At 51.0% G+C, this 16,172-nt stretch overlaps 1 protein-coding gene across 2 annotated transcripts in view; it reads right to left on the bottom strand.

Annotated features, from left to right (window-relative positions):
- The window catches only part of Ank1 (ankyrin 1), a 175,543-nt gene that overhangs the window by 4,282 nt on the left and 155,089 nt on the right, over nucleotides 1-16,172 (bottom strand). Inside the window, exons 39-43 of one of the 2 annotated variants that reach the window (XM_051170036.1) lie at nucleotides 11,534-12,071; nucleotides 8,123-8,405; nucleotides 3,603-3,686; nucleotides 2,656-2,724; nucleotides 2,172-2,296 (exon numbers count right to left, since the gene is read on the bottom strand). In XM_051170036.1, the coding sequence (XP_051025993.1) occupies nucleotides 2,198-2,296; nucleotides 2,656-2,724; nucleotides 3,603-3,686; nucleotides 8,123-8,405; nucleotides 11,534-12,071 (1,073 nt within the window). In that variant the 3' untranslated portion in view covers nucleotides 2,172-2,197. Of the gene's footprint in view, nucleotides 1-2,171; nucleotides 2,297-2,655; nucleotides 2,725-3,602; nucleotides 3,687-4,301; nucleotides 4,788-8,122; nucleotides 8,406-11,533; nucleotides 12,072-16,172 lie in introns of those variants that run through there. The other variant, XM_051170035.1, reaches the window with a different exon arrangement.

Genomic DNA, 16,172 nt, shown 5'->3' with positions numbered 1-16,172 from the left:
ACAGATAGAACTTCAACACAGTGAAACGATCGTCAAAGGGCACAAGAATGCACTGTGGCACTAAACAGATAAAAATAAAGGACAGGCATGGGAACTGGAACTAGGTGAGGCTGGGGAAACGTGCGCGGTGCGCTGGTCACTCAGTGGTCACCCTTGCGGGTGCGTCCGTGAATGACTGAGCACAGAAGCAGTCGGCGCTCACCTCGGATTTCAAGTAACTTTTGGCAAGTAGGCAAATCAGAAGAGGAATAAGGAGGATTGGCTGGACTGCCTGCGGGGTGGGGGCAACGCGTGGTGGGAACAGCGCCCGAAGCCCCTTTGCTAGCTCCTTTCTTGCTGAAGGTGGAGCACTCTTGTTGTTCTCTGAACTTCTGGATGAACTGCTGCATCACTACCCAGCCACACCCTCCCTTCTGCTGGCACCAGGCTGCTCAGAATTCCTGACTTCTAAGCTCATGAAGACTGGTGGCTCCCTCTTTTCTCTCTCTCTCTCTCTCTCTCTCTCTCTCTCTCTCTCTCTCTCTCTCTCTCTCTCTCCTGTCAGCCTGCCTTCCTGCTGCCTGCCTCTTGGTTAGGACATTGGTAATAATCTGAACCAAACACAAGTGCAAACCAGATTGGCTCCAGCTGCTACCATAGGAAAAACAAGGCAGAAGGAGACATTTTCCCCTTCCTTCCTCTTTTAAAAATGACTCACACCTTTGGGTCAATTTCCAGACCAGGATCACAGCTAATCCTGGCCTTTACATGGCAGCCAGGAAGGACCCTCCTGGTACTGCCAGGGTTAATGCTGTGACCTCCTTAAAGCTGCTGAGGAATCAGGGCTAATTTTACTCTCCTGTTGGCTCTGCCAGTCCTCATTTTGCTCAAGTGCTGAGATATGTTGGGAAGCAGCAAGTCAGCAACTTCTGGTAGCTCAGGAGGCAGTGTGGGCCCTGGTTTTTGCAGAATGCAGAAAACCCCTCACTGCTTGCTGCTTGGGTCTGGAGCGGGAGGGAGGCACGGGGCCAGGGGGGGGGTGTGTGGCAAGAGTTCCGGGGACAATAACCCAGTTAGCACCCTGCATAGGAGCAGAGCAGGGAGTATGATGCTCACTTGCTCCCCGCTGTCTCCCACCCCGATGCATCTTGTACTGAGCTGCCCCGAGCTGAGCACAATGAAGGGCCTCGGGGCAGCTCAGTACAGGACCCCTCAGGGAGGGCAAGATCAGAGCTGGCTGCCAAAGCTCTCAGGCACTGCAGCCCGATGGAGATCTTCATTGTACACTCTGGCCCACCCCTCCTTGGCCCATACCCAGGCACACACCCAGCACACAGGAGCACATCCCTTAGCCACAAAGACCCTCCAGACTCCAGAGAAGATACCACCAATCTCTTGGACCTTAACTCAGTTCCTTCTTAGAAATCAAGGGAGTAGCCTTGTTCTCAGAATAGTAAGAAAATTGAAGCTGTGGCAGGCCAGGACTCCAGTGAGCCTGAAACTTTAGGCCTGGCATGTTCTCTGACTATGCACAGTGAGACATCACAGCTTGACAGCCTCTGCTGTGTTCTGTAGCATCCTGGCCACCAACCTTAGAGCCCACTGCTTGGTTTCTAAGCAGGAATATCAAGATTCACGGAGTATTTTTTCACACCTCAAAGTGCTATTTTAAGTTTATACAGGGACAGCCAGGCGCGGTGGCACATGCCTTTAATGCCAGCACAGAGGCAGCTGGATCTCTGTGAGTTAGAGGCTGGCCTGGTCTACATAGCAAGTCCCAGAACACTCAGGGCTAAATAGAGAGAGACCCTGTTTAAAAATAAATTGTACAGGGGTTGAAAGCATGGCTCAGAAGCATAATCCATACCTAGAATCCATGAGGCTCTGGGCTCTATCCCTAACACAGTATGTGTGTGTGTGTGTGTGTGTGTGTGTGTGTGTGTGTGTGTGTGTGTGTGTGTGTGTGTGTACACACATAGAGGCACAATAAAACTGAACCCCTGACTTTGTGTCCTCTCCAGCAGATCAGTGTCAAAGAGGAAGTTGAAGGGCAGAGGCAGTAACCCGCCTGGGGAGTGGGAATTTGAATCTGGTTGTAGCCTGAATTACATTAGCGCAGGAATGGGGTGGGGAGAAGCAAGCAGCTATCTCATCAAGGACCATGCCAGGAAGGACAAGAAGGCCGCCGTTACCTCCCAAGTGGCTACTCGAAGAGAGGTCACTGTTTGCCCCTTTTCAGGCTGGCCCGCTTCACTATCTGAGCCCCCTTCCTGCCCTCTAACAGGTCGGGCTGTAGTCCACTCCCTCTTAGCTCCACCTAGAGACAGTAGCAGAGACAGAAAGTAGGAATCACATAGGCAGGTGAGCGAACAAAGGGACAGGGAGGAGGGGAAGGAGGAGGGGGAGGAGGAGGGAGAGGAGGGGGAGGAGGGAGGAGGAGGGGGAGGAGGGAGGAAGAAGGGGAGGGGGAAGAGGGGGAGGAGGCTGGAACACCATCCACCAGAAAGGAAACCAAAGGACAGTGTCGCAGACTGGAGCCACGTGGAGCTGAGGCGGAGGCAAGCTAGCTGCGGCCTCCAGGGGCCTGCAGCTCCTCAGTACCTTAGTGAGTTTCATAAAGGACTCAACATCAGCTTCCAGATCCCCAGGGTCTGCCAGGGGTCCCTCAACAATCACCTCCTCGTGCTGCTGGGTGTCGATGATGGCACCAGACGGATCTACCTGCCGAACGACTTTGCGAATGATCTGGGAAGGAGAGGGAGAGTAGGGCTGGTCAGAGCATCGGGACAAAGCTTGAGAAGAACAAAGCTCCAGCGGTGACATCAGGAGGAGAGGCCATGGCCTCCTGTCCCTTGTCCATCAGGAGCCGAGGAGCACTTTCTCTGCTGTCATCTCTGGGGAATGCCAGTAAAGCTTGAATTTGGGGAGTACTGTGGGCAGGGTTCCTTAACCATTGGAGGGGTGAGGGTTGGGGTGGGGGCTTGTGCGATGCCGCCTCAGCCTCCGGCACTCCACTCAGCTTCTTGGGACGGATGGAAGCCTGTGCGGACCATCATCCCTCTCGAGGGCCTAAGGACAGAGGCGACCCTTTCTATCTCTGTGCATCTGCTTCACTCACCCACTCCATATTCATTTATCCAGAATGGGAGATGAACATAAGACACAGCTCAGGCCCTTGGGCGGGGCAAAGACAGACAGGGGTCATGGTCCCCTGTGCGAACTGCAGCCCTGCTGAAACACAGTGAACACGCCCTCCCTCTCCTGCTTTCTCCCTCTTCCTTATGGGGCAATGCCTACCAGGCAACGCAAGCCTACAGTGCTGATGGATGCTGCCAGTCCCTACAGCCCTTCTGCTAAGGGAGTCCCCAGGACAGTCCCCTGCTCTCTAACACATGTGTCACAGGAGCAGACCTTTCTGGAAGAGGGCAGCTGGAATTATGCATGCTGAGTTAAGATTCTGAGGCCCTCAGTGTCCCAACTGCAGAGGACCTGAAGGTCTCACTCTCCTAAATTACCCCGAAACACTGAGGTGGTGGGCCACAGCCCGCTCGCCCTGGAATGGTGGCAGCTAGAAGCAGGGGTATGTGGAATTCCTCTCCCTGGCTCAGAGGTTCCACACTCACCTTCTTGGTGACAATGTTGCCCTGCTCATCTGTGAATTGTTCCTCTGTCACCTGCTCTCCTGGAATATTCTGAAGCTCATCCCCCTGGAATTAGAAGAAGGGAAAAGATCCATTCTGGTGAGTGGGATTTTTCTAGTAAGAGAAGATGAGGAGATACAAGAGCAGTGGCGGCAGCAGCCACGTCCAAGTAAGACCGAAGCTCAGCAAATAGCCCTGGCCAAACAAGGGCTCCCACAATGCTGCAGCACCATGTTGGCCCATGAGCCCTGAGATGGGCTGGGGCCAGAGCCCACAATATCATTGTGATGCCAGCAATACAGGGTGATCGTACAAGCTCTCAAAAGCCCCCAACAGAAGTATGAGACGGAATGCGATAGATATCACTGCCCGGGAAGGTGACTTGAGCTCCAAAGTTGGCTTTGCAAATAGAATCAGAGCAGGCAACCTAAGTCCCAGAGCTGAGCTTTCCCTACAACTTACTGCTGGGTGCTAGCGTAGTTCTGAGTGGGTACCACGTCTGGCTACGGCTCCCAGCACAGAACGCAATCAAAGAGGCCTTCCTGGTCTTATTCGCTTGTCACATCTCCCGACTTGAGCTGGCGTTCTCTCAGCTACACCCGATGCATGCAGCAGAGTCCCCTCAGACTGTCCTCTGGCACCCTGGGCCCAGCCCCCATCCTGCCGCTTGCATGGCGTTACCTTGAGGAAGACCCGCCGGCGGACCACTCGGGTGGAGATGGTCTCCTCATCATCGCTCAGGCCCTCGCTCTCCCCAAGCTCCTTGTCAAGCTCCTGGTGGATGTGCTTTAGCACAAAGCATAAGGAACCCCTGACAATGTGCATCACATTCTGACAGCTGACCAGGAAGAAGCCCAGCAACACCAGAGTAACCAGGAGCTGCGTGATGAAGGTCCACATCTCCTCTCCGCCCTCTCCTTACCAGCCTGGCCCTCCAGGGACCAAGGACACCAGGGGCCCAGCTGCTGTGGAGATCCAATTTCTCATTCGCCTCTTGGACTCCTGACGCCCATAGCAACCCCTTCCATTCTGCCTCTGCCCCTCTTTGCTCTTTATCCCTTATTCTAACCAGAAGACCGAATGATCTCCCCCGAGTGACTCGCTTAGCTGGGACAGCATGACCCAAATGTCCTTCCTGCCAAACAGCCTGGGATCTCTCCTCGCGCCCCAGAGGACGTCACCTCTCTATAATTTTAGCTCTCAGGCCAGCTGCTGGAGCTGTCCAACTGGGATGAAGGGAGATAGCAGGTGCTGCATCTTAGGCTCAAGAATCGTGTGTCAAAGTCACTGTAGAGAGGGAAACCGGGCTTGCCTGTGGGAGCCAGAGAGAGACTTTCTCATTCAGGGACTCCACAAAACAAGACGTCCTGAGAATGTGGCTGCTGTTGTGTCTCCATGGGCAGTGGCTGCAGTGGCCATAATGATGTTGACCGGGTCTGGACCAGGCGATACCCAGGAAAGTTAAGGGTATATTTAAGAAACAACCCTGAGGGTGAGCAATTTGTTCAGACACAATCAAGTGAACAGGTGCTGTGCCACTGGGAAGCCAGTCTGTCACTCCTGTCATCTCTGAACGCCTTCAGCATGGAACTGGTGTTTATTTAAGGTCTATCTCAAAGGCCCTTCTCAGGCTGGGGTGGAGGTGGCCACTTGTGTTCACAGAGTAGATTCGCAACCACAGTCACAGCAGTGGCTGGGGATCTCACATTCCGGATCAGGCCCGTCTCCACTGAGCATTAAGCTCGCCCCAGCAGAAATAACATAGCTTTGGAACACCACTCAGGAATGCTACAAGTCACCACTATGGGGTCTTGGGAAAGTCAGTCACCTTTGCCCATGCCTCAGTTTCCTCACTCATGACCCAAGGATCACTTTATTTTCCTGGCTGCTCTTTAGAATGCTATGTGGCTCCTGCAGCAGTTGATGGAGGCAGCCACTATGAGTAAGAAGGACAAGTGCTACTGTAATGTGCTCTGCCCTGCAGGCACCAGCTCGTCTCCCAGGGGAACACAACCACCATCCCACCTTTAATTTTTCTCATTTTACCTGAAGGACACAGGTAAAGGGAATGACAGGGGTGTGTCTAAGCAAAAAGATTAAGTAAACGAAGGAGGATATCACATGTCTGTCTTCCCGCAGTAGGAAAATGTTTGCAAATATAAATTCCCCATAGTATACAAAAAGCTGCAGGTCTTGGGAGAACATTTCATTATAACCAAGCTGAGACAGTCTAGGGACTGGTGGGGGGGGGCAGCTGGTGGAATCTAACAGAGATTGAATGGTTTGTAGAATATTCCTGAAGCCCTGTGTGGTTGATCCTAGCATACACGCACGCACGCACTCACGCACGCACGCACGCACGCATGCATGTGTTCAACTTTGGGTATTTCCTACTTGCACTGAGTTCCTAGAAGAATTAGTTACATTATAGTCATTTCAGATTCACACTACAAATCCCAAATGACAAAGAAGTTTAGTGACAATACTAGTGAATAGGAGCTTGGCAAACTATCTCCCTCAAAGGGTTCATCATCATCCCTGGGTACCTGTTAGACACCTATGCACATAACCAGTCAACAGCCCAGCAGGTCCCAAAGTACTGAGGCAATGACATCTCTAGTTCTAAGCTGGTCATGTGACCCTGCACAATCACTCTGGCCACAAGAACAGGAGGCTAGGAACCGAGAGATCTGGACATGCCCAGCTCGGGGTCATTGTGTGACTGTAAAGAGAACCCTTAGCCTCCTCTGTGTTTGCCTTCTGCACATTCAGGTGTCGAACACAAGAGCTATATCTAGAAGCATTCTTTCCATGCTACTCTCTGCTCCTCAGCTTCTCTCCTCCAAGGGGGTGGGGGCAGTGCCTGGCGATTGCTCCTGGGCATTCAGTGCAGCCCCAGTGACCAGCATCTGTGTTTGGACAGAGCTCTCATTCTCAGGAGGAACACACATAGGTGGCAGTGAGCAAGCTGGGAGTCAGGGTCTGTGGTTTTCCGCCTAACTTGCACAAGTGCTTCCTCAGCAGACAGGCTTTCTAAATCAAAACTCTACGTGGTGCCCAGCAGTGATTTCGAACAGGTGGAAACACTGGAGAACCAAATTTGTTGGAGTTTCCAAAGGTGCTTTGCCAGGGAGAAGAGAGAGGAAGAAAGGAGGGTACAAGGGCAGGTGAGGCTGGGAAACAGGATGCTCTGTGAGGATAGTGCTCCGGGTAAAAAAGAGTGCAGGTCCCGCACATGTTAAAAATACTCATTACAGAACGGCGATGCAAACTCAGCAGAAAGATCTATGTCCGTAAGATGCCTGGCATTTGTTCAAAATAACATGTGGGGAGAGAGGATGGGGGTGCTGGTGCAGAGGAAACCAGACTGCTCATGGTTGGGTGGCCGTGGGACCTGAGAGTGGAGAAGGATGGGAGAGAAGACAACAGAAGGCAAAACCAAAGAGTGGATGGGAGAAGGGGCGGACGTGGCCAAGGGAGGGAGAGAAGGAGGCAGGATGGGTAGAGAAAGAGGCTGAGAATGATATCCTGGAGTGAAGGGCTATTGCTACCCTAACATCTGAGAACCCAGAAGCCACCTAGAGTCACAGAAGTCCAGGGTGAAAGCTGGTGATTCACCCATTCTTTCACCATTCACCGAGGTTCTGCAAAGACAGCAGCTGGAGCACGGTCACACGGACCTGAGAGAGCGGTACCTATGTGGCCACTGGAGTTCTTTGTTTGCTTGTTTGTTTGTTTTGTTTTGTTTTGTTTGTTTTTCAAGACAGGGTCTCTATGTTATCTTGGCTGTCCTGGACTCACTTCGTAGACCAGGCTGGCCTCAAACTCACAGTGATCTGCCTGTCTCTGCCTCCTGAGGGCTGGGATTAAAGGCATGCGCCACCACGCCCGGCTTACCACTGGAGTTCTTAACACTCAGTCCTTTCAACCCCAGGTTCTTTCTACAGTAGGACAAACATGTCCAGGAGTTGTCATATACATCTGCCATCTCAACCCTTGGGAGGCTGAGGCACCCCCCGTGCTACATAGAGCCTTCAACCACGATGGACAAAGCAAACGGACAAAAGACACAGCTTTGTGTCGCCTAGACTTTTCTCAAATCCCACTGGACAAGCAAGGTCTACGGGGAGCTGTAGCATCAGTGGTCACGTGGGAGTGAGTGTGGAACATCCCAGAGCTGTAGGATGGATGCTGACCACTGTAGTATGAGCCCTTCCCTTTCAAAGGAGAAGTCAAGAGGGCTGAGGGATAGAGAATAATGTCACCACCAGTAAACAAGAGAAATAGTGAGATGGCTCAGCAGGTGAAGGTGTGTGCTGTCAAGCCTGGTGACTTGAGTTTAACCACCAGAACCCATGTAGAGGTGGAAGGAAAAAAAAATGACTTCCTCTACACACATGATGTGGCACTAATGCCACGTGTACCCACACATACATATACCCACACTGAAGAAAAAGTAAGCAAATAAAAGAACAAGGGAAGCGCCCTTCGGTGGCTCTCACCTGCACGTCTTGAGAGAAGACGCTCTCGGATAGCCACAGGCTTGGCTCTCTGCCGGCAGCGGCGTTGGGGCTGTCACTCTCAGGTGGCTCCCTCTGCACATGCTCCCTTGTAGACACCAGCACCTGCTCATACTCCTGAAGTCCGCTGGGCCCCAGCCCTTGGGTGGTGGTGACCCTTCTATGGAATGAGTGTGGGCCTTGCGTGACCTCCTCTTGCCAGGAGCTTTGTGCGGCTTCTTGCTCATGTGGCACTGTGGAGCCCTGTTTATCCCAGTCCAATGTTCTATGGTCCAGGACAGGTGATAGGTGGCCAGGGAGAGAGAAAGGACACTGTTTACCTTCAGTCTCAGTGCTCACATATGCCCCCCTTCTCCCCATGGACCTTTGCTTATCTGGGACACAGCCTGTAGTGTCCTCCACTCCTGAGGGCTGGGAGACTTGTGACTGCCCCGTGAAGATGTATATGTGGCCTATCTGTATTTCTACATGGAGAGGCTATGGATACACAACCCTCTCTTTGCACGACTTTCTCCCCTCTCTGAGCTCCCGGAGTACCTTGCTCACAGTAATGACCAGGTCACTGGGCTCTCTGTACCCATTACCTCATATCCTCTAGACATGACATTTACTTTGTCTACCTTCCAGGTCACGTCACTCACACATGACAGTCCTCATCTGGCAAAGCAACTACTCTCTTCCCCTCCAGATGTGCTATTTTATGGATTCCAGAGTGCCATATGTGTCCAGCTTCCCCCTTCCTCTCCGGTACTCCTCAGGGGGCTCCGTTAGCCGTTTCTAACTTCCAGGATGGCTACACCTTGGAGCATCCCAGGGCCAGTCCCTCAGATCTCATGCTAGTCATATCACCCGTCTGAGCCAGCTCCTACTCATGGCTTTAAGTCCTATTGTGATGTTCCTGGCTCCGAGGTTGGTCTCCAGCTTGAATCTTGGACTTCAGACATATGCCCCCAGTTCCCTGCTTTTCATTTCTTACAGGTAGGTCACTGATGACAATGAGAAGATCCACGTGTCTGGTCTGTCCACAACACATATTTTACTTGACCTCCTCATGGCTTCCCCATGGCTGGTCTGAAGTCCCAGAGCATGAATGTGCCTGTGTCCTTCCACTCATCAGTTGGGGACACCTGGGTCCTAGCTGTCCCTTTGCTTTCTCTCCCTCTCCATGTTATATCAGCCAATAAACCTTTCTGGTTAGACTTTCAAAATATATCTGGAACCTAACCACTACCAATGCTGCTTCCTGGTCCCCAAAACCATCATCTGTCCCTGCCATTGCTCCTGCTTCTGCTTGGTTACCAACAGGTTCTTCTCAGGACAAAGGCAGCTCAGTCCTCTCCTCTGGAAAAAGCTCTGAGGTGACCCTCTGCCTCACCCAGAGGCAGTTATAGGTTTTGGGGGACCCCACAAGCCTTACGTGTCCAACTAGTTCTCTTCTTGGTCTCATGTCGTCTTTGCTCTGCCCCTGAAGCAGTGACCTTCTTGTGATTGCTGGTGGTAGCCAGCCACAATCTACCACGCAGCCTACACCCTGAGGAGTACTGTCCTCTACACACGTGGCTTTACTCCTTCATTTTTTACAGTTTTGTTGCACTATCACTCACTCAGGCCTTCTCTGTCACCTGACCTATAATCAAAATCACTCTCCTTTGCACATAGACCCACTTCATGTCCCTACTTCCCTGCTTAGCTTCTCTGTCTATCACTTGTAAAATTTCTACTTGTAGTTTATTTGCACTTATTTTACTTAAACATTTCTGGTTTTTTCCATTTTCATGCATGTGTGCATTTGTATGTTTGCGTGTGTGTATGGGTGTTCATGCATGTGGGTGCATGTTCATGTTAGAGGCCTGCATCTGGTGCTGGGAACCAGCCTCCCTTGCTCTTCCACCATATTCATTGGGGCAGGTTCGCTCCATCAAACCCAGAGTTCGCTGATGTGGCCAGTTCAGCCAGCTATGAGACCCCGTGTCTCCACCTTCTGAGGCAAGAATGACAAGTGGGTAGTTACACCCACCCACGATTTATGTGGATTCTGGGGAGTCGATCTCTGGTCCTCATGTTTATGCAGCGAGCTCTTAAACACTGAGCCATGTCCCTAGCTACCAACATTTCGATTTGAGTTACATTTATCCCTTAATATCTAAGAGAAACTAGTTCTATGAGCCTCGAATGCATGGACGTTCGAGCTTCTGATGTGAAGTGGTGTGGGATTGCATGGGACCCACACACATCCTCTTTTGTATTTTAGGTCATCTGGAGACTACATATAATTCCTAATAGAATGGAAATGCTATGTAAATGGTTGCTATACTGCACTGTTTAGGGAACAGCAAGAAATATCTGCACGTCCTCCATGCAGATGCCATGATTATGAATGATCATGAGGTCAAAGGCTTCAAAGGCCAGCTATAACTTTTATTTACATTATCATGTTCCCTATCGGTTTCCCCACTAGACCATACTTGCAGGCCCACATTTCTGATTTCTTCACTGCCTTCTTATAGGAGCCTGGTACATAGTAAATGCTCAGTAAATACGGGTAAGTGGGTGGGTGAATGAAATGTACCTGTCTACACTGGACGGGTGGCCAAGGCCACAGAGCCAGGAAATGAAACAACCAGGTGAGAACCACACGACTTCAGTGAGCCAGCAGACAGGAAGTGCAGAATAGCTGCCTGCTGAGTAAGTGGCCACACAGGTACACAGGCATTTCACCGTGACTTATAGGCTCAGTCTATCCAAGTCTTCCCATTAATCAAAGGATTTCTTTAGGAAGTGAAATGAATTCTTTGTTATCTCCTTATGCAAATAATTTTCCTCCCACAGTAGTCCATACCGAGGACCCCAGGACTGGCCAGTGGAAGCTTCGGGAGCTCTTCAGGTGGGTACTGACTGCTAGAACCATACGAGCCACTTTGCTTTAGGGAGCACTCATAAAACAAAGTGGCACGACCAAAGAAAGGGCCTCTACATCAGTGCAGGGAGGCACACTCAACTCATGTCCGTGTCCTTCTCTGCCAGCCCAGAGCCTTTATCTACACTCAGCATAGAGTTGGGGTCAGTGTCTACAGAGACATAGGAGTACTCCGGTGTCAGGAACCCAAAGTGCTAAGCCCCGACACCAAAGTGTATCCACAAGTCCAACAATGCATCTCCTAGGCACACAGTGCCATGTCCCAAATCCCCTCTGCCTCTCGCCTGCTAGGGATAAAAGCAGAGAACTGACCTTTGCAGTTCACAGCTCCTTTCTGATGGCCAGTGGCTTCAGAGGCAATTCAGCACAGGGCATTTAGGATACAGCAGCATCTGCACCTTCTGCCTGGGCCCAGTGGCAGGGACAGTCAGACCCAAAGCCCAGGAAGACAGAGGTGACCCACAGACCATCCTTACCTGGCCTGGCTTCTCTCCAGAACCTGCCTCACTGAGGGAGAGTCTGTGATTCGGGCATGAACTCGCTGCTGGCCTGAAACAAGAGACACTTCAGTGTCCGTGTCCTGCTCTGTGCCTGAGACCTCCTGCCTCTTCTTTTCTGACCTCTGACCTTCCTCCTGACCTAGCAAATCAGCCAGGCCATTTGTGGCATCTGAATCCACTGTGTCGTCCTCCACCAGGTCCTGAGAGCCCAGCTCCGGGCCCTGCGGTTCCTCTGAAAGTGCCCCCTCCAATTTCCACTCTTGCGTGGCGTCAGAGTCCTCGGCCTTGCTGCACTCCAGAGAGGAGTCCTCAGCAGTGACCAGGGAGGGTGTGAGGCCCGCAGACCACACCTGCATGTCAGACATCTCCAGCATGGTGTCATGCTCCGTGGCCGCCAGGGGGATGGCGTCTATGACGGCCACTTCGTTCCAGTACTGGTCTGCACACAGTGGAGAGGGAAGCGCGTAGTGCAGGGAGGCAGGGGACAGCAGCTCGTCCTGCAGCGAGGAGTAACCTGGAAGGGCAGACAGAGGGCAACATGCTCCAGAAGCGGATTTTTGTCACACGCGCTCACGTGCAGGACCATACACACTTACACACAGGCACGGCCACAGAGAGGCATGCACATTCAGGGTAGGTGGGGGCTTTCCAAGCTCCAAGTCCAAAGCCCGGGCCTTGTGGCTAATGCCGGGACACCCTGGCAAGAGAAACAAGGCGCCGAGCTGGATGGGGGCAGCCAAGGGGTGAGGGTACAGAAGGGGGCTCCTTTGCTGGAGGGCAAAGAAACATGATTGAGATTCATTCTTATCCAGCCCAGAGCACTAGATAAAGAAGGCTTTATCCAAAGGACTTGTGCTCCGATCTGTCCTGATCCATCAGATGAAAGCCCCAGTCTCCGTGGCTGGCGGAGTAAAGGATGCTGTTTGTTTGTTTACTCAGTCTTTCGAGTCCTGTTAGGAATGTACCTTGTGGGGGAAGAGTGCGGCCCACCCAGGATCAGGGTCAGTAACAAGGCTGCCCTGGAGGGGTCTGACAGGGTACACTGAACATCCACAGACCTCAGTGCGGTGGTCAAGTGGGAAACAGGCTTCTGGTTTGGCATGAAGTGACTTTTCCTCAAGGTGCATATTGGTTCCACAAACTCTGAATGATCTACAGTGGCACAGGTGAGGGTTCTAAGGGGTCAAAAATGGCGCAAGGTCAGAGGGCACCATGGGTTCCAGCACACCTGCCCGCAGCGCTTCATCCATAGGCCCTGAGCTATCCACCCAGCTCTGGCTCAGCAGCGACCCAGTATGGCTTGGACTCAGCAGCCTGCTCCCCTACCTGGTCTTTGCTTTGGAGATAAGCCTTTGACAGTGCCTGGATGGCTTTGACCTTGGCTACCTGGTGCTCAGGAGTGACCATGCGTGGAGTGAGACTTGGGAAATTTGTGTGTTGGGTGTATGCCAGTGTTCTGTCAGAGGTACTTCAAACCTCCCACATCCAGGAGTCAAAAAGAAGTCCTTTTGTTTTCAGGAGAGTAGGTGGCATTCTATAGACAAGCTTTTCTATCTGGCACAATGTATCCAACAAGTCAGAGAACTGGCATGTGCCTTCAGTTGTTAAGTGTGCAGGAGGAACAAAGGGCTCATTGGCATGCACGTGTGTGTGTGTGTGTGTGTGTGAGAGAGAGAGAGAGAGGGGGGGGGAGAGAGAAAGAGACAGAGAGAGAGAGAGAGAGAGAGAGAGAGAGAGAGAGAGCATTTGAGAATGTGCATTCATATGTGCAATGGGGTGGGGCTACAGTGTCTTAGTCTTCCAAGCCTTACATCCAAACCCCTCAAGCAACCAGCCCCGTTCCCAGTACCCCACAACCTCTAGGCCAGGCCTTTGTTCTCACACTCCAGATCTTCATTCTTAATCCTTTATGGCCTAACTCGCCTCACTGCTCTCAGCTCTGGGCGCTGGCTCTCCCATGGCCTCTGCATCTCACAACCACGGACTCCACCCTATCCTCATTCCTCCACATGCTAAGCCAAAACATAGTCAGCAATGTTCGATTCCATGACGGGCACTGTGCTAAAGGGATAAGAAACGCACGCACACACGTACGCACGCACACCTGCACGGCGGAGGCTGTTTCTCTAGTCAGCGACGTTCGATTCCACGACCGGCACTGTGCTAAAGGGACAGGAAATGCATGCACACACGCACGCACACACATACATAAGCAAGCACGCACGCAGTTTCTCTTTGAAAATACTACTTGTAGTGTGGGTCTCCTGGTAAACGCTTTCAGCTTTTATATGTCTGGAAGAATCTTCATTTTGCTTTAATCAGTTTCTAACTTTTTTTTTTTTTCTTGAGTCAGGGTCTCATGATGTACATGGCTAACCTGAAACTTGCTATATAAGTCAAGCTGCGCTGAAACTTGAGGCCACCTTTCTGCCTCTTCCTTCTGAATGCTAGGATTACAGGTATGCTCAGTACATGTGGACACTTTTTCCTCCTTACTATATAGCCCAGATTGCCTTCCAACTTGCTATTTGCTTCATCTTGGCCTTGGAATTTCCTCCTCCTCTTTTGAGATAGAGTTCCAACCATGTATCCCTGGCTGGCCTGAAACTTGCTGTATAGACCAGGCTGGCCTTAAACACAGAGCTCTACCTGCCACTGGTATCTCGTGAGTGCTGGGATTAAAGGAATTCACACACACACACACACACACACACACACACACACACACACACACACACACACACGCACGCATGCACACGACATCTTCCTCCTCTTCCCTTTTTTTCACTCCCCTCCTCCCTGTCCTCTCTGCCACGGCTGGAGAGCAACCCCAAGTCCCACATACCCCAGGTAAGTATGCTGCTGCTCAGCATGCTCCAAGCCATGCCTGATCTTTCTTCTTTGGCAGCGTCTTTTACTTTAAACCTACTGTTTCTTGCCCATACTGTTTTCTGTAAGACATCTGTTCTCCTTACACTTGTGCTGTGCCTTGTCTCTTGTACTGAGCTCGCTTTTATGCCCATTTTTGGTCAGTTAGCTTATTGTTTGTCTCAATATAATTGCTAAAGTGCTTCCTGTCTATGGACTCCACAATGCTTATTTTATCAACATATTTGTAATTTCCATCAAATTCAAAATACTTTCAGCACATATAAATACACATACACATATATGTACACACACACACACACACACACAGACACACACTTCGGAAAATTTCCTTAAGCTCACTGATGCTTTTTACATCTTTTCTTTTCTTCTTGTATTTCAATTTGGAGGGGGTCTGGCAACAGAGCCTTTGTGCCTACTAGGCATGTGACCTACCGCTGAATTCCGCCTGGAACAATGTTTTGAATTTAAAACCACAGCTGTTCTGACTGTCCTGCCATTCTTGTCCGCTGCTCTGTATCAGTCCTTTTTCTTCCCATGACTGACTCAGTTTTCCTGCTCCTGGTATCTGGTCATCTGGCTGCCAGACACAATGAGTTTTGCCTTTTTGGGTGCTGGATATTTTCGTAGCCTCACACATCTTCGATGGCTGTTCTATTAAACAGCTTTTTTGTAAAGTGGTTTGATCCTATCGCGTTTTGCTTTCAGGATTTCTAAGGCAGGTCTTATACATTATTCACACTTAGGTTAATTATTTCCATTTTCTGATGATCCCTTTTCAACTGTCACTAATGTCTGGATGGCCAGGACTCTAGTGTTCTTCTCTCTCTCTCTCTCTCTCTCTCTCTCTCTCTCTCTCTCTCTCTCTCTCTCTCTCTCTCTCTCTCTCTTTCTCACACACACACACACACACACACACACACACACACACACACACACACACACACACACTGCCTCCCTCCCTCTCTGGTTTTTTTGAGACATAGTTTCTCACTATAGCTCTGGCTGCCCAGAATTCACTTTGTAGACTGCCCTAGAACTCACGGAGATCAGCCTGCCCCTGCCTCCAGAGTGCTGGGAATCAAAGGTGTGCTCCATCATTCAGACCCTTGTTAGATGTTTCCTTCTTGGCCTGCTAATTTTAGAAATATAGTTGCTTTGGTGTCCATGACTTCAGTAGCTTTTCCAGGGAGGCCACCTGGGTTCCCCCAGAAATGCAGTTAAAGCTGAATGTAGGCATCAAAGGACTCGTGTTGTTTGTGTCCCATGAACCTGCCTCATGGGCCACTGGCTCTCACTGTCGCATGTCCACTGTCTTGCAAAGTGTCAATGACCCCAGTTTTGGGCAGCATCATTGAAAAGGGGGGTTATATCTCATCCTCAGTCAGAAGTGGTGTACATCAGCAATAGGTAGTCACATGTAGCCATTCTGTCACCCCTGGGAATCTCATCAGTACTTCCGGGTATCAATCTTCTGCCTCCCCGGCCCCCCAAGCATCAGAGGCTCTGGGGACCAACAGTAATGCTTCCACCTTGAAGCTTCCACCATGTTCTTTTGAGTGCAAGTTTCATCCAAATTAGGTGTGAGCGGAGAACACTCATGTATAGTCCTGTTCTTTGTCACCCCAGGCGACTGCCCTTGGGATGTTTCCCATTTTCAGAGGACCCAGCCCACTCAGACTTGGATCCAAGGATCTCAGCAACTATAGGACTGACATCACTGGCG

The sequence above is a fragment of the Acomys russatus genome, chromosome 27 (assembly GCF_903995435.1).
Source record: "Acomys russatus chromosome 27, mAcoRus1.1, whole genome shotgun sequence".
Lineage (NCBI taxonomy): Eukaryota > Metazoa > Chordata > Mammalia > Rodentia > Muridae > Acomys > Acomys russatus.
The sequence above is the reverse complement of the archived record's forward strand: the minus strand, read 5'-3'. Positions and strand labels throughout refer to the sequence as shown.